The following is a 23,201-nucleotide window of genomic DNA, read 5'->3' on the forward strand; positions in this document are numbered from 1 at the left end:
CCCTTGTTTCTTTATTTATTCTCTGTCTAGATGGTCTGTCCATTGTTGTAAATGGAGTATTTAAGTCTCCTGCAGTTACCACATTCTTATCAATAAGGTTGCTTATTGGTTTCTCTTTCCTAGGGAACAGCATGCCATTGATCTGTATAAGCAGTTAAAGCACAGACCTTCAGGTAAGACACTTTTATCACTGTACACAGGCATTTTAGGAAACCAGTATAAACTTAACAAATCCAGGGGATTGGATTTTAAACAAGCTGCAGGATAAATTCTAGTTTTGGTATTGCTATAGATATGTTTATGGTATAGCATATGGGATTTAAGGGATAGGAAGGCAAAGCAACAAGGAAAACAGAAAAATTTTTAAAGGGAAGTGCAAGGAAGGAATGAAAGAAAAAAAGGGACTCAAAGAAGGGTAAAAGGAAGCAAGAAAATGTGTGGAAAGATGGAAAAAATAAGTGCCGCTTAAGATTAGAGAGGTTAGGGGCGCCTGGGTGGCGCAGTCGGTTAAGCGTCCGACTTCAGCCAGGTCACGATCTCGCGGTCCGTGAGTTCGAGCCCCGCGTCAGGCTCTGGGCTGATGGCTCGGAGCCTGGAGCCTGTTTCCGATTCTGTGTCTCCCTCTCTCTCTGCCCCTCCCCCGTTCATGCTCTGTCTCTCTCTGTCCCAAAAATAAAATAAAAAACGTTGAAAAAAATTTTAAGATTAGAGAGGTTGGAAAGAATTTGATATGGCGGGTTCAGGTGTGGAATGATCAGCAGAAGGCCCATGTGCTAGGCCAAAGTAGGTATACCTTGAAAATGATGCCTTCGTCTGCACCTCACTACTGCTTATTACACTGGCAAAACAATTCGTGTTGAACAGCTGCTGAATACAGAGCATGATCTATTGGCAAGAGCATTGGAGTGATAACTGGAAGGCTTGAATTCCAGATTGGGCACTTTATTGACGACATACCTAATTTTCTTGTATCTCATATTCCTCTTCTACAAAATGGGGCTGAAACCTAGCTTTCCTAACTCAGTGAATGTGTATAGTGATATATTTGAGAGACTGTTTGTGATAATGCCTTGGAAAGTATAAAGTATGTATCTACAAGAACTGAAAAGGTGAATCCTGTGCCCTAATTCGCTACATATACCTAAATTACAAATACATAAGTAAAATAAAAGATATGTTTTATACTTTAAAATTTATAAACATGCAAATTAATATACATATGAAATTCTATTTTAATAAATAACATGATGTCCTTTACATTGGTTTTTGGTGGTGTGGAATTTGTTCAGTTTATTTCTACAGACATTTTTGAGGTATATATATAAGATACATACCTAACCCTGCCTGGGGGTCAGGGGTAGTTAGAGGTGGTTTCCTGTAGGAGATGACATCTGAGATGAGCCTTAAAGGATAAGTAGCAATAGCTAAGTGAAAGGAGATGGACTCTTGTATATACAAATACAATCAATAAAGACATGTATGTGTAATACTTAGCATGTTTGAAGAAATGCAGTGGTTGGATTGTAGAGTTTCAGGAGAGAAAGGCTGAATCAGATGTGGCTAGATCATAAAGGATCTGGTATGTTATGGTAATGAGTTTGGATTTCATCATGATGGCAAAGAGAAACCTTAAAAAGTTTTATAGTAGGAGAATGGCATGATCAGAAGCATTTTGGAAATACTGCTCTGGTAGTATTTCACATAATGGATTAAAATGTGTCTGCACTGGAGACCAGCATTGGTTATGAGGCTATTGAAATAATCATAACTCAGTATAGAGTGGGCCATGAGCTAAGGTAGAGAGCCTGAGCTGTAGATGCTGGGTGAGAGGAGGGTAAGGGCAAGAGAGACATTTAGGAGGTAGAACTGATAGTGTTGGGTGATGGATTGAATATGGGTGGCTGGGGCTGGAGTAGGGAGTCATGATGCCTCTCAAGATTCTATGGCAGCTAGGTGTACATGGTCAGCAGGACCACTTGCTATAATGGGAAGTGTAGAATGGATGATGGTCTTGATGGGAAAAGAAGATGAATTCATTTTTGTACATGTTGATGTTAGGGTGTCAGTTGGATATTCAAGTAGACATGTCTAATAAACAGTATTAAATATATATGTATGTAGGTATGTATATATAAATACACACACATACACACACACCCATATATATGTATATGGATTTAGTAAACAAGTTGGGGATAGATATGTAGCCATTTAAGAGTGATCAGCCATAGGAGTAGAGTAATTATCCTGAAAAAGTAGGTTGAGTATCCTCAAGGATGGAATCCCAGGGAATACCAACATTCAAGAAATGACTAAAAGGAGAAGAGCCTCCAAAGGTGACTGAGAAATGACCAGAATATGTAGAAGGAATGATATGATAGGAACAGGACAGAGAGAGTTTCAAAAAGAAAGTGTTCAGTAGGGTGAAATACTACAGAGGGTGTGGGTAATAAAAATGATGATGAATATATTCGTTCAGCTTACCAGTTTGGACATCACTGTTGATCTTGACAAAATATGGCCTTTTGGGAACAGAAATCTGATTATAGAAGGGTGAGGAAGGAATGAGACAGTAAGAAATAGAGAAGCCAGTCAGTCTAGACCAGCAGTTCTCAATGTCTGGTTCATGAACCCCTGAGGACTCCTGAAACCTTTTCAGGGAGTCAATGAGGTCAAAACTAGTTTCATAACACTAAGACATTATTTGCCTTTTTCACTATGTTGACATTTTCACTGATGCTACAAAAGCATTGGTGGGTAAATGGTTTACTCCTTACTTAGCATTAATCCACGCACTAGTACCATCTATGCAGGTAGTCATACTTTTCACCACTATGCATTCATAGTTAAAAAAAAAAAAAAGTTTCATTTAAGTGTGTCCTTGATAAAATACTAAGAATTTTATTTAAATCTCAACCCTTGGGTATATGTCTTTTAAATATTCTGTGTGATGAAACAGGAAGTACTCCTAAAGTGCTTCTGCTACATACTAAAGTCTGATATTTTTCTTAAAGCCACTGTGGCAGGCATTTTCTCAAAAATTAATGAAGCATGACCACCACTTTAAGGGAAAAAGCCAACAATGTTAGTTGTCTGTGATAAAATTCCATATTTCATGCAAAAAATTCAAATTTAGGAAAACTGGTACCCATCAACTGAAATTTGTCAGCTTCTCAATACTTTAACTTTTTTGATGAGATCAGTGGTGAGATTAAAAAAACTTGCAGAAAGGTAAAATAAGGCCAGTTTTCTCACTAAAAGTTTTTGGAAAATAGTTTTTAATAAAAATATGTTAATAGGTAACAAGTTTGTTTGTTGTTATTCTTAAGTAAGTAAATAAATACTTAAACTTCTTAGTTTAGGGGTGCCTGGGTGGCTCAGTTGGTTAAGCAGCTGACGCTTGATTTTGGCTCAGGTCATGATTTCACGGTTCTTGAGTTCAAGCCCTGGGTCGGGCTCTGTGCTCACTGCGCAGAGCCTGCTTCCGATCCTCTGTCTCCCTCTTTCTGGCTGTCTCCACTTGGGCGCACGCACGCTCTCTTTCTTCCCCCAAAATAAACAAATGTTAAATAAACAAACAAACTTCTTAGTAAAGGGCCCCTGAACAGGGGCTGGTCCCTGAACAAGCTTGAGAGGCTGACTCCAGAGAATAGTGGGAGCAATTAGGCTTGCTACCACTGAGGGTGAGTGTGTGGGTACCCACACTTTTGTGAGTGTAGGGGTTGGAAGGTTGAGAGTCTTACTGCCTTGTGGCCTCCCATCCTAAAGTAAGTGGGGTTAACTGTTAACAGAAGTGATGGGGTTAACAGAAGAGGTGATGAGGGCATAGATTTAAGGACTGCGCTAATGATTTTTAAAAGCTGGTATGTGCAATGGAAGATGTTGCTGATCCATAACATTTATTAAGAATGCAGAGCAGAAAAAAAAAAGAATCCAGAGCAGAAGTGAAAACCTGTGAATCAATAGTGACCACAGAGGAGATGGTAGTATAATATTTTTGTTGCTGGTGTTTAGTGGTATGGCTGCAGGAACTGATAGAGCAGATGGTTAGACTGATCCAGGGTTAGGATTTTGCTCAGAAGAGGACAAAAAAGTTCAAGGTATTGACAGAAAGTGATTTAAGTGATGGAAGTTGTGGTTAGAATAAAGTATTGAAGTTTAAGATTTCCAATAGAATAAGTCTAATTCTTTTTTTCCCCCCTTGAATCAATATTCATTACTTGTAGTCTTCTGACCAATGAATTGGGTATTGCAGGTAAAGACATACAAAATTCCATCCATTGGCTCAAATTAACTTCCATAGTAAGTGATAACATTTGTTTGAATTATTTTTTTTAAAGATTTTATTTTTTTTAAGGGTGTTTTTATTTTGAGAGAAAGAGAGAGAGAGTACAAGTGAGCAGGGGAGGGGCAGAGAAAAAGAAAGAGAATCCCAAGCATGCTCCATACTTGGGACAGAGCCAGAGGTAGGGCTGGATCCCACAACTTTGAGATCATGACCTGAGCTGATATCAAGAGTGGACACTTAACTGACTGAGCTACTTAGGCACCCGCCCCTGGATTATTTTTATAAAAACTTTGCAGTAGTCCTGTCAGCATATTAACATATCATAGAGCCCAGAAATAAACTTGCTATCCAGGTTGCTTCTTTGAATTGATCATTACCTTGAGAACAAACTAGTTGTAACAAGTTTTATCTCTTATTGGTGTTTATATAATCATACTTGATACATGGTCTCTAGTGTCTTCTCTGCCTTAGAGTTGATTTGAGACTCTAGTTCAGCTGAAAATGGTAAAAAACAACTTTCTTCATTCTGTATGTTGGAGAAAGTTAATGTTCTGTGGTCTCTGACCATCTAAGAGAGCTAGTACAATGGGGAAGCTGTCCTCCTGGTCTACAGGATTTAGGAAGGAGTGCTGTTGGGAGAGAAGCCTGTTTGGAGCCCCTGTGTCTGGTTGTTGGTAAGGGAGAGACAAACAGGGACGTGTGTGTGGAATAAACTTGAGCGATGGGGGAGATCTTTGCAGTGATAACAAAGGACGTTGAACTTTTTAAAAAACCTTCTTTGATACCCCTTTCATAGTAAAATGTGGGTAACAGTAGTAGCCATCTCCCAGGACTCCTGTGAGGGTTAAATGAGAAAACTGAGTTGGTAATAACAAATAATATTTTTGCATTTGAGATTAATTATTGTCCAAGGAAATACTAGCATGATCTATGAGCAGTCTTCCGGTTTTTCAAAACTTTAAATACCACTTCTGAAAGATAACAATTAATGCTTTTGTTGTTGTTGTTGTTGTTGTTGTTGCTGTTGTTGCTGCTGTTTTAATTGGGGTACCATCTCCTATAAACTGTAGACCTCACTGTGTCCACACAGCCATTTTCTTTGAGAACATTTGTCAGCTGGCAGTTTAAGATGTCATACTACCGTCAAACTGAACTGTCAGGCGTCTATAGGTCCTTTTATTAGTGCATCATATTTGGCTTAAGTCAGTCCGCTTTTTTTCAAAGTTTTCATGGGCTGTAAACAGATAAACATGAAATCCCAAGCAACCTAGTTGGGTCAAGGGTCTCCTTTTCAACCAGTGGAAGTTTGATGTATTGTCCTGCTGTTTCTAGATAAGTGATGTTAATTATCCAAGAAAAATTGATCTCTTGGACAGAAAATTGCATTTGTGTCTGGGGTTTGGGTTAATATGGGTTAAAGGGAACTAAACATATTCTTCGTTTTTTTTTTTCCAATATATGAAATGTATTGTCAAATTGGTTTCCATACAACACCCAGTGCTCATCCCAAAAGATGCCCTCTTCAATACCCATCACCCACCCTCCCCTCCCTCCCATTCCCTATCAACCCCTCAGTTTGTTCTCAGTAACATATTCTTCTCAAAACAGACAACTAAGGTTTGTTGAAGATAGAGTGATAAATTTATATATGCTTTTTTGTTTGTTTTATTTTTGAGAGAGAGTGTGTGAGTGGGGAGGAGCTGAGAGAGAGGGGGACAGAGGATCCCAAGCAGGCTCTGTGCTGACAGCAGTGAGCCAGCCCTGTGCGGGGCTCCAACTCACAAGCCACGAGATCGTGATTTGACCCGAAGTTGGATGCTCAACCGACTGAGCCACCCAGGAGCCCCTGTATATGCTTTATACAAACACAAATATACATACTTTGTGTTTAGATATATAATTATTTATATATTATAATCTTAAATTTTTAATCCAGTTTTAAATTTAAATAGAGATGCTTATTAATTAAAATTAGTTTCAGATTTTTAGGATTTTTTTGTTTGGAGGCTGATATGTTCATGCAGAAGAGAGGTTATACCTACTGACTGAGATCTTTTATAGATCACTCCTACAGCGACAGCACAGAAATGGTGAAGATCATTGTACATACTGTTCAGAGTCAGGACCGGGTTCTCAAGGAGCTGTTTGGTCATCTGAGGTAGAGAAATTGTTTTATTTCCTACTGAAAAGCCAGGGTACTTGTATCATGTTCCTTTAAAGTGTAATATCCCTTTTTGGTAAATACACTAGACCCAGGAAGGTATCTGGCAATACCTTGAGTAACTGGACCATAGCTGTGTGCATTTAGGTGTCCTGTTTGTGTGTATTGCTTTGGAGATCAGTCACGAAATCTGATACGGACTGTGATTCATTTCCCCAGCTGGGTGTGGGAGTATGGTGTCTTGTGGGGGAAGGGGGTGTATAATTGTCTGACAGTGATTTCATCTCTCCAGCAAGTTATTGGGCTGTAAGCAGAAGATTATTGATCTACTGCCCAAGGTGGAAATGGCCCTCAGTAACATCAAAGAAGCTGACAATACTGTCATGTTTATGCAGGGAAAGAGGCAGAAAGAAATATGGCATCTCCTTAAAATTGCCTGTGTAAGTAACTTTTAATGAATTATGTAACGTGACATTGATTTGCTGGTATTCCCTGCAAAAAGGATTTTTTACCAGCATGATCTGATCTGGGTCCTTTTAGACATGTGTGGATTTTGTGTTAGGTTGATGTTCATGTTCTTTGCTTGGTGTCTGACTGGCAATTCAGATGCAGGATTTCATGATCATCCTTCATTATTTCTCTCCTCTGCAGTCTCATATTTACTCCTTCTAGCCCTAGACCACTGGGGTATCCCAACCTAATTTGGGGGTAGACGTGCCTGACCAGTTAATAAAAGTAATCCTTTGTTCAACTGGTTTTTGTTTTTGTTTTTGTTTTCTCCAACTAAAAGTGGAATGAGAAGGGGTAGCTACATTTGGTTTTAGTCCGTGAAGAAAGGGGTCAATATATAAAGGTGGGGAATAGTTTTGTACAGAAATACTCTGGTTATACATATAGTGGTAGAAGTGTAAATCTTAGGAATATTATAGGAAATTGTATGAATCAATGGAGGTGCTTGCCTATAATCTTTTTATTTACTTTTTTCCCCTTCAGACACAGAGTTCTGCCCGGTCCCTTGTAGGATCCAGTCTAGAAGGTGCAATAACCCCTCAGGCATCAGCATGGCTTCCCCCAACTTCAGCAGAACGTGAACATCCCCTGTCATGCGTGGTAACTCCTCAAGATGGGTGGGTTCACTTTGCAACAATAGATAGTTATCAAGTGCAGTGGTAGGAATGAGGCAGGAGAACATAGTGGTTAAAGCGTATCTTTAGTGCCTTATAGACCAGGGTTGAATCTTGACTATCCCTTTGTAATAACCTTGTGCAATTAACTTGATTCTTTTTTTTTTTTTTTAATTTTTTTTAAATGTTTACTTTTGAGAGAGAGCCAGTGTATGAGCAGGTGAGGGGCAGAGAGAGAGGGAGACAGAATCTGAAGCAGGCTCCAGGCTCTGAGCTGTCAGCACAGAGCCTGACGCGGGGCTCGAACTTGTGAATCATGAGATCATGACCTTAGCCGAAGTCGGATGCTCAACTGACTGAGCCACCCTCGTGCCCCAATTAACTTTGTTCTTTTAATGTGCACACTTCCTCACCTATAAAATGGGAACTTCTGTGAAAATTCAATTAGATGATGTATGAAAGAGCTTGGGAAGTAAATATTCAGTAAATGTTATTTATTGAGCTCAATCCAAGTTCTAAGTTCTTTCTCTGTAACTGGCTTATGAATTCTTTTACCCAAACTATTTCTTCCTTAACCATTTATCTCTGAGAAATTATGGTCTTTTGTATTTGTATTTATCATTTTCGGGTCCTTGATCACCACCCCTCTAATGAATTACTGAGTTTAATCTACTCTGTTTTATAACTTAGTATTTCTAAAATCAGACTTTTCAATGCCTTAAATCAGTTTTGCAAATAAGAACTCGTTTGAAATCCTGTATTTTCTTTTATTAATTCCTGCTCTTCTGCTAAAAGCTGAATGACTATCCATTTCTGTTATTTTTCTCAGCACAAGATGTGCCGTATCCAGAGCCAGTGGCTCTTTGCTAGCTTGTGTATTGTCGCTTTTCTCACAACTCATGGAGACCTCTACAGCAGCACCAGCATTACCTGGAAACTCTGCCCATAATTAGTTTTGCAGAAGTGCAGCCATGTTACATCACTGCTCAGGAGGTCATGCAGTTGCACATTCTGTACTCTACTTTTATGAGAGAAAAGCACATGGCAGGAAGGAAAGCTGATACCAGGTATTTTATGTTTTTAAAGAAAGCAAGTTGCAGGGTATATCTTGGGGGTCATTAGAGATTTGGCCCAATGCAATACATCCAGCTGCAGCATAGGCTATAATTTGATTGACTTTAGGAAATACTCCATTAAACAGAGTTTAAGCAAATAAAATGTAATACATTCCTAACCTTTTTGCTTTCGTTAAAGGCATTTAGGTTTGTTAGGGGATGCTAATGGTTGCAAATTTCACCTCTATATAGGTAATTTCTAATTTGAGGTTGTGGTTGTTAGCAAAAGCATGTCAGACAGGAGTTTTAAATATATTTTCCAGTAGGAATACATTATAAAGTAAAATTGATTTCAGTTTTAATGTACACATAGTACTTAACCACCAAGGATTGGGATCTGTAGGCCTCCGTGTTTTCATCTGTTGAACACGAGCTAAATTAGAATTTACTTCTAAGCTTATAGTGGCTATCATCCTTGGCCTAGAACTGGTTCTAGTAAGGAGAGACTGAGAGTTGGTAAAAGGTGAGGATAGAGGCCATGCGGAAGAGGAAAGTGGGCAAGGTGGAAACCAGAATCAGGATTTCCTTCAAATATAAATTTCCAGAGATACTTGTCGGTTCTGGGCATTTCCCCTGTGACACTGTTCTGCTATCCTCAGGAATCAGCTTGCTTGTTTTCTTTTTCATTGCTGTCACCTGTAGTTTCCAACCACCGTTTTCACATTCCTTGATCTTTTGTATCTTCACCCCTACATTTGTGTTTCTGAAGTAGGCATACTGATGTTTTCACTGCTTGTAAGGAAAAGGAAATTTCCAGAAACAAAAAGAGATTTTTCATCTGTCTGTGCTGCAGTTATCTCCCCACCGCCTAGTTACTGTTTTCAGGGGGGGGGGGGGGGGGGGAAGGTTGTATGTAATCACCACTTATATTTCAGAGGGAAGTCAGATTGGACGTACAGTAGACTTCTTATCGTTAGAGCTGGGCAGAGGCAACAGCTTGGATTAACAAGTAGGACTGAAGACTGTAGGAAGCAGCTGCATTGGGGTGCTGGGTTGCAGGGTTGCAGGAAAGCCAGTGATCATCCTGACCCTGAAGACCAGAAGGTAGAGGAAGTTCATATGCTCCTTTGAATTTGAAAAGGCTTTGTTTTTTCATCATACAGGGAGACTGTAGCACAAATGATAGAAGAAAATTTGAACTGTCTTGGCCATTTAAGCACTATTATTCATGAAGCAAATGAGGAACAGGGCAGTAGTATGATGGTAAGTTTTATATGGATATGGGTGTGTGTTTTAGGTTTGTTGGATGCAGCGAGCTTTAAACTTTCCATGTGAGCCCTATCTGGCATTTGGGATTCACGTGGAGAATGGAAGAAAGAGAGCATTTGAGGAATATCCTTGACCTCAAATCCCCCTTCTCTTACTCATGGGTTATACTAGCATTGTGTCAGCACTAATCTTCAACAGTAGCATATTTGGTCAAATTAAATGAAGGGTGAACATTTTTTTGCAATGTGACCACTGAAATTGAATGGTTTGTACCTTTTTGCTTCAGCACTCAATTTTCTCTAATAAGATGGAGCAGGATTTGTACTATAAATCAAATCTAGTAACCACTGTGTGCAAAATGAATGATGTTAATATAGCTGTAATTAATAGATTTATATTAAGATTTGGTTACTGTGAATTATTGATTTGTTAAAACTTGGAGAGACTATAATAAAAATGTTTACTGAATTAACTTTACTACATTTAGTCTCAAGGTCAACTCTTTGTATATCCTCTTATTAATTATTTACTTCCAATACTTATGAAAACTCTTTGAAATACTTTTTTAATTAGCAGGAAAGAAGGTAAACTAAACTCTCAACTTGTAATTTTACTTATACTTTTGATTTTTCAACTTTTTATTATAACAGGTCCAAACAGAAAACTTGCAAAAAGTAACACCCATAAACCTACCACTTATAGTCAACATCTAATTATAACTTTTTCATGCCTGGTTTTAGAATCTTGATTGGAGTTGGTTAACAGAATGACTTGCTACTTATTCACTGTCCCCAAACCTATGGAAGTTGTCGCAGCACGTGTTGGAAATTTGTTTTTCTCCCATGAAATCATTCTTCAGACACCAGCAAATTGAAGAAATGACTATGATCAGAAAATATGCATGATTTTACAAGGACAGTATTTTCACTTTGGGTAATTTTAATCTCTGAAGAGACAGAATCTTAAACGTTAGTGGACTTGTTTAAATACGATAGCTATTTAAGCACAGCAATCCATTTGTTTTCAAACTTGATAAAACGTTTAACTGACTAAAAACATCTTTTGTCATTTAACTTTTGGGCATAAGGCCAAAAGTGTGTGTGTGTGTGTGTGTGTGTGTGTGTGTGTGTGTGTGTGTGTGTACACATAAATATATATGACTAACATGCATTCAAGGTAAAAGTTGTTTGCCTTTGTTTCTGTGGAAGAGACTGCTCACAAGTAAAACTGTACTTCATGAAGATTAAACTCTACCTCCTTGTGTTGCATTCAAAAAATGCTCTTCCTGGCATCATAAGGAGTTAACTTAATCTTAATAGTTTCATTTTTACTGCACATTTGACAGTATCCTTTTTTTCTTTTTTTTTAATGTTTATTTTTGAGAGAGACACAGAGCATGAGCAGGGGATGGGGCAGAGAGAGAGGGAAACACAGAATCTGAAGCAGGCTCCAGGCTCTGAGCTGTCAGCACAGAGCCCTTTGCAGGGCTTGAACTCACAAACCATGAGATCATGGCCTGAGCTGATGTTGGATGCCTAACTGACTGAGCCACCCAGGGACCCCAGCATCTGTGTCTTTAATACCAGTTGATTCAAATAAATCTTGTTAAATGTGCTATGTGTATATGTATTTAAGATGTACATTTAATAATATCAAGAAAATGCCGTTAATTTATAATATGTTTGAAAACTGTTGTTTTTTCATTTGTAAAAAATGGGTCATTTGTTTAATGAATTTTTCATGTTCTACAAATGTATAAAGATCTACACTCTCTTATCTGTAATTCCAAATATAAAGCTCTGAAAACATTTTTCATAAGCTTGGTAACAAAACTCATTTGCTTGCAAATCTAACCTGAACTGATATTGAATCTGCTTATCCCATTTAGTGTGAATATTCATTTATTTTGCTGTGGAAATAGTAACATGTTTGATTATTGGGGGCGGGGGAGCGCTGCCACAGACCCTGCTGGGTGTTTTTGGAGGATGGTGTATGCACTGAATTACTTTTCTAAAATCTGAAAATTTTTTAATTCTGAAACATTGGGCCCTATGGGTTTCAGATAAAGGATTGTCCATCTATCATCTGTTAAATAAATAAATTAGAAGGTCTTTTGTGTTTTTTAAAAAATGTGAAATGCTTTTATATTCTAGACAGTTTTCCACTTTGTGTATTAAATGATTTTTAAATTACTTGTAGAATCTCTATTCATTATGATCAGATTACAACAGAATGTTTGAATATGGTTTGGGAATGTGATGGTTCAATGAAGTGGAACTGAAGCACAGAATAACATAACAGGCCCTCACTGTACTTTCCTTAGGAATTAAACAGGACTTATAGTAAAAACAGCATTGGGTAGCTTCTTTTAATATCGTCTTTTCTCCCGTCACCACTTTCCATGTCTAAAAACCATACTCACTCATATCTTGCTCTATAAACTGAGGTCTTAGTCACACCATCCTCATTTTCCTAGTAGTGTCATTTTCCATCATCTAAGTTTGAAATCTTGGGGCTGTCTTCTAACTTTTTAGTCATCTGGTACTACTGTTTCTCTAAATATGGAAATTGTGTCTGCTGTTTTAATAGGCAGCCTGTCCCTTGCTTCTCTAGTTCTAGGTATGTATGTATTTATTTATTTTGTTTTTATTTATTTTGAGAGAGAGAGAGCAGGGGAGGGGCAGAAAGAGAGGGAGAGAGAGAATCCCAAGCAGGCTCTGTGCTGTGAGTGCAGAGCCTGACATAGGACTTGAAATTCATGAGCCGTGAGATCATGACCTGGACCAAAATCACAAGTCAGATGCTTAATCAACTGAGCCAGTTGCCCCTATTTTATTTATTTATTTGTTTATTTACTTACTTACTCACTTACTTATTTATTTTAAGTAGGCTTCATACCCAGCATGGAGCCCAGTGTAGGGCTTGAATTCCCAACCGTGAGATCAGGACCTGAGCTGAGATCAAGAGGCAGACTTAACCGACTAAGTCACCCAGATACCCCTCTAGTTCTAGAAGGTTTTAATCAATGAAACATTTATTGGATACCTGTTGCTTAGAATATTGAGCTAGATGGTAAGATCAGAAACCCTTAACAAAGGCATTACAAGAATGCTTATCTGGGAGTTTGAACACTGCAAGCCATCCAAGCATTGAAATGATTATTAAAGAAATTTATTGTTTAGATGACTGCATATTTTCTAAATGTCACTATAATAATTGATAAGAGATCTGTGTTCGGGTGTGGCCAGTTTATGGTGTGGCTGGGGTGACGTCAGGGTAGCCTGATCCATGTAATACAGGCAGGTGTTCTGACTCAGTACAGTAAATTATAGTGAGATCACCTCAGACTTGTTTCTGATGCATGAGTTGACTATTTTTTTACTGGGTCACACCTTTTCAGAGTGGAATGGCGATTGTAAATGGTATACATTTATTTCATTTTCTAATTCCAGCAATATTACGAAAAACTAAGAAAATCAATCCATTAAACGGGCTGGAACAAGTTGTTTTAACTTTGTTTTGCTTTCTGGAAGTTAAAATAGCTAAGCTTTGCTAATATTACATGCCTAGAACAGACAAGGTCCCAGACATTTGTAGGTAATAAAAGTCCTATGAACAGTACAGATAAGTACATTTATTGAAGGGAGAGGGCAGAGTGGTCTTGTTTTAATGAAGGCTTGAAATCCTATTTACCACTTCCCATTTCCACTGTTACTACCTTCGTAACCTTAGGCCTGCAGTTTCCTAACCGCTTGGCTTCTCTGCCTCCATTCTAAGCCATTTTGCAGCTATTTTGGCCCTAAAGTACTGTTTTCCCACACTTCTCTGCCCAAGGCTACAGGGCCCCGGGACCCTCATCTCCCTTGTCCGGTTTTGGTCCCACTAGGCTTTGAGCTTACAGGATTACTGCCCAACCTACTTTAATACGCTACCTTTATTTCCCTTGTGTTCATCTCATTCCCATCTCTACTCTTTAACTTTGCCTTTTTTGTTTTGGGTAATATATGCACATGACCCATAACTTGAAAGAACAGAAGACTGCAGTACAAAGAAAGTCTATCTGTTCTCTAGTCATTCAGCTCCCTCTCCTTGAAGAAAAACTGCATGCAAGCCTCTCAAAACCTGGGCCTGGCCAAACCTGTTATACCACTCCTTTCCATCACTCGGGCTTCAAGAAAGGTGCAATACTCTTTGAGCTACCTGGATGACCCCCTTCCCCCAAACAGACACACACTCACGTGCTTATTCTGTTTCTATTGGGATGGCCTTCATAAAGCCCTCACTGGATCAATATTCTGGCACGTTAATCGGTGCTCAGAAAAACACCTGAAGGATGAAAGATGTGGTCAGATTGAATATCTTCCTCTTCTGAACTTCTACAATACTTTTATTGCAACAGGTCTATTGCTCCTGAATTCGTGCAGGACCCGTGCCTGAAGCATGTGGTTGTCACAAGGTATAAACCACAAAAGGACAAACGGAGCAGCTACCACAGAGAGCACGGGAGTGGATTTCTGCACAAGAACAAACTGACCAATCCCTCGTCCCAGGCGCCCTCTCCTTCCCTCTGTATCTCTGCTTCCTCCACACTGCGGACTTCCCTTCTCTTTTCATAGCAGGAAACCAGCCTTGCGCAGAGAGGAGCGCAAGTACCACCGCAGGCGGGCGGCCGGGAGAATTTTGTCCCGCCCGCTCCCCGTCTCCTAGTGGCGCGGGGAGAGTTACGTCGGCGTGCGTGGCTGCGCAGTCGCAGTGCCGGGCGAGTGGGCGGGGCCGGCTGTTGGCGGCGGTTGGCGCGGCCCGGGAGGCGGCTGCACGTGCAGGCGGGGGCGATGCGTCACTGATCGGTGAGGCGCGGCCTTAGGGTCGGCCTTCCCCTGGAGTCTGCGGCTGGCCCCTTCTCAGTTAGTGCCTTCCGCCAAGGTTGGGGGGTGGGTGCAGCGGCCGTTGAGATTGGGGGTGTCAGGACGCTCACCGAGTAGGGGCGGCCCGCGGCCCTTTTCGGGCGGAGGGGTTGGCGAGGGAGAAGTAGGCTGTGTGAGGAGGGAAGTATGCGAGAAAAGGGGCACAGAACTCTCTGGCTCGCCCTGCGGAAGGAGGCCGGGTCTCCGGAGACAGGGTGGAAACTGGGGGGCGGGGGGGGGGGTGGCGTCGGTACTCACGAGGCTGGGGATCCTTTCCTCCCCCATCTAGGAGGAACAAGGATGAATATGACTCAAGCCCGGGTTCTGGTGGCCGCGGTGGTGGGTCTGGTGGTTGTCCTTCTCTACGCCTCCATCCACAAGATCGAGGAAGGACACTTGGCTGTGTACTACAGGTGAGCAGCGTGTGCAGTCAGTTCAGATTCCGGAGTAGGTTGAAAGGGGACTCCCGTTAAGAGTGAGTCTACGAAGTTGTCCCCTCTTGCAGCATCGGGGAGCTCTCCAGTCCTAGGAAGTGATTTTCGTCCCAGCCCTAGGGGAGGATGAGGGTCAAGCACCCTCCAAGTATTGGACAGTTTTAGTGCTCTCTGCATTTTGTGCAGAGGTTCAGATTTTCTACATTTATTCCTAATAGACCGCAAACTCAGTTATTTGTGGGAAAAACGAAGAAGGAAGAAAGAAAGGCAGTAGTCGCTCCACTGTGACTGAAGAGGTAGATAAGTCATTGTTATATTCCATACAGCTGTACGGGCTTTTAGTTTGTAGTCGCAGATGCCATTTAGAAACTCTGCTCTTGTTTGTGGTCGTTTCTTCGATTTTTTTCCTCTGATAGCCCGTAGTGACTGGTTTTGGCTTAGGAGGCCATGATGACCATGACAGTTGTTATATCCCTGGAACTTGAGAGACATAAATATAGCATTGATGGGCCATCCTCCTCCCACCTTACCCTTTCTTTTCAAATTGAGGAAAGGAGTAGTGTGGGATGTGTTGCTGTCTAATTGAGGTAGAATAGCTTTTCCTTCAATGTAGTTACAACCAGTTCCTTTTGATGTAGACCGAGGACAGTTTGGAGAAATTGCAATAATGTATTTGAAGGAACTTCAACTTTACTTTTAGATCCATCCTGAATCTTAGAAACGGTCTTTCCTGTGAAGTGCTAGTTTCAAATACAATTTTAGTGATAGGTCTTAGCAGATGGAGATCTAGGATAACAAATGACAGATTAATTCATATTTCCATCTGGTTCAGCGTTGTCTTCCTAATGGTAAAACCAAGGAAGGAACATTTCAAGGTATGGCTCTCAAAGAATTAGAGACAGACTTCAGTTCATTTTTTCTTAGTTATTTGTTATGAATTATTTGCAAACTTATTAATGTTTTCAAGATAAGAAGGCAGGTTCTATGGATTTACTATTCACTATGTAAACAGGACTTCTTTTTTATACCTGCCTGCCAAGTGCCTCCTTTTTAGAATTTCCAAGGTGTACTTTCATATTTCTCACATTTCAGAATTTGGTGAATAAGCCCACACGTATATACTATCTGTTTATAGTTTTATCCTTTCACCCTTCATCTTTTCCATGCCGAGTTTTTGTTGTTATTTTTAACACAGACTTTATGCCTCCAGTATTTTAATATAGGTAGGTAGAAAAAAAGAGTCTTGAGCCTCAGAAATTTTCTCTTTATTTGAAAGTTTGTGTTCTTTTTTCAACCTGGTGATGAAATGTATTATGTTTTAATGGGGCTCATGTTATGTACAGTTAAAGTACAGCAACTGAGAGCCATTAGAATTTTTTTCACAATTATTTCTCAGAAGCTTAAAGATGAGGGAGGATCCTTTGTACCGAGAGCAGTGCTAGAGACCCAGAGGTATCCTTGTTTGAGCTTATGAAACAAAGTGTAACATTGGCAGTTTAATTTGATCTTTTTCACCTTTGGCAGATATTTTAGAGACCAGTAATTGTTCCTCATGAGCAACTCATATTAGTGAGGCTTTAGTAGGTCCATAGCATGAGTAAGAGTGAATATTTATTATAGCATTTTAGATTTGGAAAGAGGATTTCTGTCTTTATAATCTTGTCAAATTGAAACATCTTTTTGCAGGGGAGGAGCTTTACTAACTAGCCCCAGTGGACCAGGCTATCATATCATGTTGCCTTTCATTACTACGTTCAGATCTGTGCAGGTGAGTGATTCCTAGGGAAGCCCCCACGCTGGGTAGACAAGTGTGACAGGAATAGTTACCACACTCATGGGTGGAGGTGGATTTCCTTATTGCTTAAGCAAATGGTGGTATTTACTTAAAAGCAGGAGTTACAAAGTTCAGAGTACAACTGTCACAGCACAAGTTCTGGTTTTGAACCACCTCACTCTCTCGAAGTGTGTTAGAAGTATGAGCCAGGCAACTTGGAAGGACCCACCTCCCCCATCTATATAGTGGTATGCAGCATGGTTTTTGTTTCTCATGTGAAAGTAAAATAGGACTTTGAAACACAGAAGTACAAACCAGTGATTACTTGGTTTAGAAAGGTGTTTGGTTTCCATAGAGACCAGTTCCTGGGCCACTGTTAACCAGGAGGATCTGAATTTTTACACACAACTTTTCTACCTGGGACATTAAGCACAATTTTACATGGAACCTTTTTGAGTGTTTTATTTTGACAGCATCCCAGAATATTTGAAATAAGCATCTGTCCGTTGAAAACAGTATCTTGGCTATGGGAGACACTTAGTAAATATCTTTTGTTATAACAAGATGAAAAAACAGGATTAGATTGTGCCTAGTTTTGCAAGCTCAGTGTGATCATACATCTTTGGATTCAGAAGTTTGTGTAGTATCTGCTGTTAATTTTTCCAGAACTCAGGAAAATTCAATGGTTTTAATCTTGTAATTTAATTCTAGGCTTCCTTCTAGTGAGAGTTTCATTACGAATACTTAAATCCTCCAGATTTCCTTCCAGTTCCCTTTTAGATGGCTTTGGGCAAGAATTGTGTCCATTGAAGTGAAATGTAGTGTTCTTCTCCTAGTCAGACTTATTTCCATATTGTTTTCCCTTGTTTTTTCATTCTTACCTTGGTTCATGTTGTCGCCTCTTCTCTCACCAACTCTCCTTCATTACTGCTCTCCTATCTCAATCTTGCTAGCCTTTTAAAGTCTCACTGCAAATCCTTCTTCTAATCTATAGCTCCTAAAGTCTGTACGGTAAATGTTGGCTCTTAGTCATGTTTCCTTTAGTAATGTTGCTTGTACTCTCAAAGTTGCTTTGTGTATTTTCTTTCCAGAGAGTCTCCAAACTTCCTGAAGGCAGAGGTTGTAACACATTTGTATTTCTGACCTTTCTGCTTATGAAAGTTGTTAAATTGAGCTGATTTCTTAGGAAGCAGTATGGTGTAGTGAACATGGGGCCAGAAACCTGGAGACTTAGGTAATGGCTCTGGCTCTGGCACTAATTGGTTACATGACTTTGCAAAAATGACTTAACCATTGTTATTCCTCCATGAAAGAAGGGGTTTAAATTACATGACCTCAACAACAGCCCAGTCAGTAATGATGTTATCAATGGCATCATCAGACCCTTATAGATAAGGAGCTTTTTAAAAATCTTGTTCAAAGTCAGTCAAATCTGTTTCTGCTTTCTTGGAGCTTAGTATTTTGAGTCATACTGATGTGGAGATATATAAAAGATACAGACAGTAAACATTAAAACAAATTTAAAGGTTAACTGCATACAGCAGATATGCAGTGTATATGTATATATACATATATAATAATAAATTGTCAAACTGTTAAGACATGAAATTTGTAAAAAGATTTTAGTGTAAACTAATATACATCTACAAAATATTAAAGGCTGGATCCATTGTGGCTAAATAGTAGTGCTCTTTCTTCATATGGGACACAATAACATTCTAGGAAAGGATTACATTAATAAAACTTTTAAGAAACTGTTCTTATAAGAACAAGACAAATTTATTTTTAGGAATTTTTGGAACGCATGAGAAGACAACCTGTATAAACAAGTGGCTTAACGAACTTGGCAGTTGAAAGGAATGTATAAGTAGCATCTCGGGAAATGTGAAATCCTGTATATGAAATAAAAAGAAAAAAAGCTATGCTTAGGGAAATATAAAAACTTTCAGCCTTTAAAGTATATTACATAACTAAAGACTTAAAATTTTTTTTCTATGTTTATTTATTTTTGATAGAACACAAGGCAGGGGAGGAGAAGGGAGAGAGGGAGACAAAGAGTCTGAAGCAGGCTCCAGGCTCTGAGCTGTCAGCACAGAGCTCGACATGGGGCCCGAACCCACAGACCATGAGATCATGACCTAAGCTGAAGTCAGTCGCCCAACTGACTGAGCCACCCAGGCGCCCCTAAAAAGACTTAAAATAAATATTCATACTGGGAAGATGATAATTTTGGAGATAATTTAAAAGAACTATAAAAGGACATGAAGATAGGATATTGAGGATTTAATGTTTGAACTCTTTCCTAGTTCTTTAAGGTTAGAGAATATCCTCTAGGTTTGTTTTTTGTTAAATTTTTTTAATGCGAACGTGTACACATCTGGGAGGGGCAGAGAGAGGGAGACGCAGAATCTGAAGCAGGCTCCAGGCTCCAAGCTGTCAGCACAGAGCCGGACCCCGGGCTCAAACTCATAAACTGTGAGATCATGACCTGAGCCAAAGTTGGACACTTAACCGATTGAGCCACCCAGGTGCCCCTATCCTCTAGGTTTAAATAGGGATGTATATTAAGAGTTGACGTGGAATATGGAAATTGAATTTGGTTAATGTTTTGAAGGAAATAAATTGAACTCCTCTCTTCACCTCCCCTCACTGTGCCTAGAACCTGTCACTAATGTTTACTGTCACCCTAATCTCCCACCCTAGGGTTATATTCTATTCTTTTCTCCCCTGGAATGTTATATACAACCAGTTATTACAACCTTCCTCTGTTAGGTCTCCTGGACTGACAGCTTTCAATTTCCATGGCCTTTACTACATTAACTTAAATAAATCAATACTTTAGCTTCCTAGCTGGTTTTTCTACCTCCAGATAAGATGGATAATGAGGACTGCATCACATATAAGCACAGGAATTAGGAAAAAACATATTTTGAAAGGTTCATTTGGTGGCTATATGTTAGATGAGCTAGGGAGAGCCCAAGCCCGCCAGTGAACATTTAGGGCCCACTGTCTAATTTCACATTCTCTTCTCAGAATTTGCACTCTCCTCTATATCGCCCCTTTTGCTCCAGGCAAGCCAGCTTGCTTCCTATCATTATACATATATCCTATCATTATATATTATATATATTATTATCATTTGTCCTTAGTTGTGTGTATTTGATAGGATAGCTCCTTTTTTAAGTTTTTGAAGCTTTATTAAACATTTCAAATAACTGTGAAACAAACACACCAGAAATAAAGCTCCAGAATAGCAGTCCAGATGTTCCTCAAGTGTATACTCATGGTCCCATTTCCTAGATGGACTGCCTCCCTTCGCACTCAGGCAAGAGAAAGATGGGTGGTTTGGACTGGAAAGACAACAATGTTGGTCCCTATGGGCAGGGCCAGGAGAAAGTGTCATTTGCCAATACTTGTTACTTAAGCACAGAAAAAGCAAAAAGCCAGTGACGGTCACAAGGTCTTCCTGTGTGTTCTTCATAATGTACAGTCTATATGCTCAGGACTGAAGAAGCTCCTGGCACGAGGAGCTATTGAACCTAAGATGTGTTCTTATTTCTCTCCCTCTAGACGTGGCTTATAAATACTTCACCTCGGAGAGCTTTCCAAACTATTATTCTACTCTTTATCACTTAATACCTAGCAATTCAGTTTATAATCTGTTATTGTGTACATGTCATCAATTGCTTTATGAGGATTTTATGTCCTATGTGGGATTGTGAGCTTTTAGAAACAAAGATCATGCTTCCTTTTTTGTTCGTATTCCATAAAGTAATATGTTGCTGTATTCTTAAATAAGGTTCAGTGTATCCAGAATATGCAGTGGAATTAAAGTGCAGAGCAGAAGTCCTAATGGTAGTATCCTTGTGGGTAAGCCATGTAGTTTGCAATCCTAGGCCAGCTCCAGGCAAATAAGGGACTCTGAGAGACTAAACATTGAAACTTTCTAAGGGTGCCTTTTTTTTTTTTGGCCCCAGCTCCCACCCCCAATCAACCTTCCCACTCTGGGTTGTCCATATGCATCTTGATTGGGACATTAGCTATAAAATATTTTGTTTTATTTTTCATATCTACTAGGATGCAAAAAGAAATTACTCTGATAGCTAATCTTTGGGGACTGAAATTGTAATGGAGCTCTTCTGTACTTACCTCTTAGCAGTTCTCTGTAGGTTTTCTTCTGGGACCAGTAGTTCTTTGACAATATGTGTCCTGAGTATTCATGAAATATTTTTCTTTTCCTCAGACAACACTACAAACTGATGAAGTTAAAAATGTGCCTTGCGGAACAAGGTAAGCTTTTCTCCTTGCTTACTAACCTCTCTTTAATTCAGATGGAGTTTCTGTCCACAAACTGTGATTACTTAAACTAATCTTTCAGATAGACATGATAGTAACCCAGGAGGATTTCTTTTCTGGGATTATTTGAGTAAAGCTGTGTCTCCGAGCTTTCCATCTTAGAAGCCATTTGGTACTGGAAAAAGTAGTTTCGGAACCGGCAGACCTAACTTCATACATCAGCACTGCCCTGTGTGCTTTATTGACTTTTTTTTTTTAATAGACTTTATTTTTTAGAGCACTTATAGTTTGATAGCTAAGCAAAAGGACAGAGAGTTCCCATATACTCCTTGTTCCCATACATGCCTTTATGGATTTAGTTAGGCTTAGTTTTCTTGTTTGTTAAAAGTTGGGTAATAAGACCTATCTTGCAGAGTTATTGTGAGGATTAGGATTAGTGTATATAAAGTGCCTAACCAGCACTTGACTCAGTACGTACTCAATAACAAATAGTTCAAATGAAATCATCTCACTTTCTTGTCATCTATACTACTAAATGCTATCTAATTAGAGTTTCTGGTTCATGAGGTCTGGAATGAGGCTCAAGAATTTGCATTTCTAGCAGAAGTTTCCAGGTGATACTGCTGCTGCTGGTCTGGGGACCTTACTTTGAAAGTCTCTGCCCTAAAGAGTTTTAGGGACAGAACAGCAAGCAAAGCCTAAATTATTTCTAGAGTATAATCAGAACATTGAATTGTGTAACAAAAAAAAAAGAGTGTAAAATTCAAGGTATTTTTTTAAATGCCTTATTTCAAATGACTGTCAGTATTACAAGCCTGTAAAAGAGACTTGGCCATCTATGGACGGACAGAAATGCTTATAAAAAGGGAGAATTTCCCTCTGTTTTAAGGTTATATATTTGATATCAGGTTCTTCCTAGATCTCTCTGTAACTCTCTTTTATGGATTTCCTTTAGAGAGGACTCAAAATTGGCAGCTGATGAGATTTGGGGTAAATTTTATCTTCATGCTTCCCTTATTTTCTCAGATTTTTTTCTGTGAGCAGGTATTACCTTTTATATCAGAAAGAAAATGTCCTTGTAAGTTGTTAGGAAGACTTAGTTGTTTAGTTTCAAAATCTCTAACTTCATGAATCTTAAATTGAGATTCACATGTACCTCAGGGTCTGTGCTAATAGGCCAGGAAGTACAGGAAGCCATTACTTAACAAGACCTATCTTTCTGGAGTGTCAATTTTACTTGAGGGTTTGAGGAGAAAGTCTTTTTTCATATTAGAATAAATACAGTTTAAAAAGATTAAAACTCCTCATGAATTATTAAGATAAGGCAGGAGACCAAAAAAAAAAAAAAAAATGTCAGTCCGTGGCTGGTCTTAATACACCTTGGGGAACCATTTTACTTGGTCCCTTGATGGAAAAGTTTGAGAAGTGTACTGCGTTAGCTGTTGGCTTCAGTTAATAAGGGCAAAGTTCCTAAGTAGCCCTACGTTATACATTTAGTCTTCATGTGAGCTGATTTGATTGCTTCAGTTACAGAGGTGAGACTTGGTTATGAGAGGAGCCAGATTAAATGTGTACAGGGACGTTTGAGTGGTGATTGAGTAGTGGTTATTTTAATTAATGAGTAGTGTATGACTTTAGATTTTCCTTCTAAATTTCTACCATGTGGGATATGTTTGACAATGTGGGAATCTGGGATTATGATAAATTTTATTTAGCTCACGCTTTTTCCATTTCTTTGTTTTTAGTGGTGGGGTCATGATCTATATTGACCGAATAGAAGTGGTTAATATGTTGGCCCCTTGTGCAGGTATGGTACCCATATATTCTGTTGTTTTTATAGTTACAATTAGAGTATTTATATCTGAAGAGATTCCTTAAGGAATAAAAGGGTAGTTT

At 39.2% G+C, this 23,201-nt stretch overlaps 2 protein-coding genes across 13 annotated transcripts in view; both read left to right on the forward strand.

The window, feature by feature from the left end:
* Positions 1-12,089, forward strand: part of CHUK (component of inhibitor of nuclear factor kappa B kinase complex) — a 41,640-nt gene extending 29,551 nt beyond the window's left edge. For 2 of the 6 annotated variants that reach the window (XM_060641761.3, XM_060641764.3), the window contains 6 exons: positions 124-173; positions 6,350-6,446; positions 6,742-6,889; positions 7,443-7,576; positions 9,792-9,891; positions 10,638-12,089. In XM_060641761.3, coding sequence (XP_060497744.1) covers positions 124-173; positions 6,350-6,446; positions 6,742-6,889; positions 7,443-7,576; positions 9,792-9,891; positions 10,638-10,667 — 559 coding nt within the window. In that variant the 3' untranslated portion in view covers positions 10,668-12,089. Of the gene's footprint in view, positions 1-123; positions 174-6,349; positions 6,447-6,741; positions 6,890-7,442; positions 7,577-8,402; positions 8,641-9,791; positions 9,892-10,547; positions 10,617-10,637 lie in introns of those variants that run through there. The other 4 variants (XR_009612909.3, XR_009612910.3, XM_060641762.3 and 1 more) reach the window with 4 other exon arrangements.
* Positions 12,090-14,604: 2,515 nt separating this feature from the next.
* Positions 14,605-23,201, forward strand: part of ERLIN1 (ER lipid raft associated 1) — a 55,782-nt gene continuing 47,185 nt past the window's right edge. For 3 of the 7 annotated variants that reach the window (XM_060641778.3, XM_060641779.3, XM_060641777.3), the window contains exons 1-5: positions 14,605-14,744; positions 15,091-15,214; positions 16,922-17,003; positions 21,253-21,299; positions 23,051-23,112. In XM_060641778.3, the coding sequence (XP_060497761.1) occupies positions 15,102-15,214; positions 16,922-17,003; positions 21,253-21,299; positions 23,051-23,112 (304 nt within the window). In that variant the 5' untranslated portion in view covers positions 14,605-14,744; positions 15,091-15,101. Of the gene's footprint in view, positions 14,827-15,089; positions 15,215-16,921; positions 17,004-21,252; positions 21,300-23,050; positions 23,113-23,201 lie in introns of all 7 variants that reach the window. The other 4 variants (XM_060641771.3, XM_060641775.2, XM_060641773.2 and 1 more) reach the window with 4 other exon arrangements.

Source organism: Panthera onca, chromosome D2 (assembly GCF_046562875.1).
Source record: "Panthera onca isolate mPanOnc1 chromosome D2, mPanOnc1 haplotype 2, whole genome shotgun sequence".
In the NCBI taxonomy this organism is placed as follows: Eukaryota; Metazoa; Chordata; class Mammalia; order Carnivora; family Felidae; genus Panthera; species Panthera onca.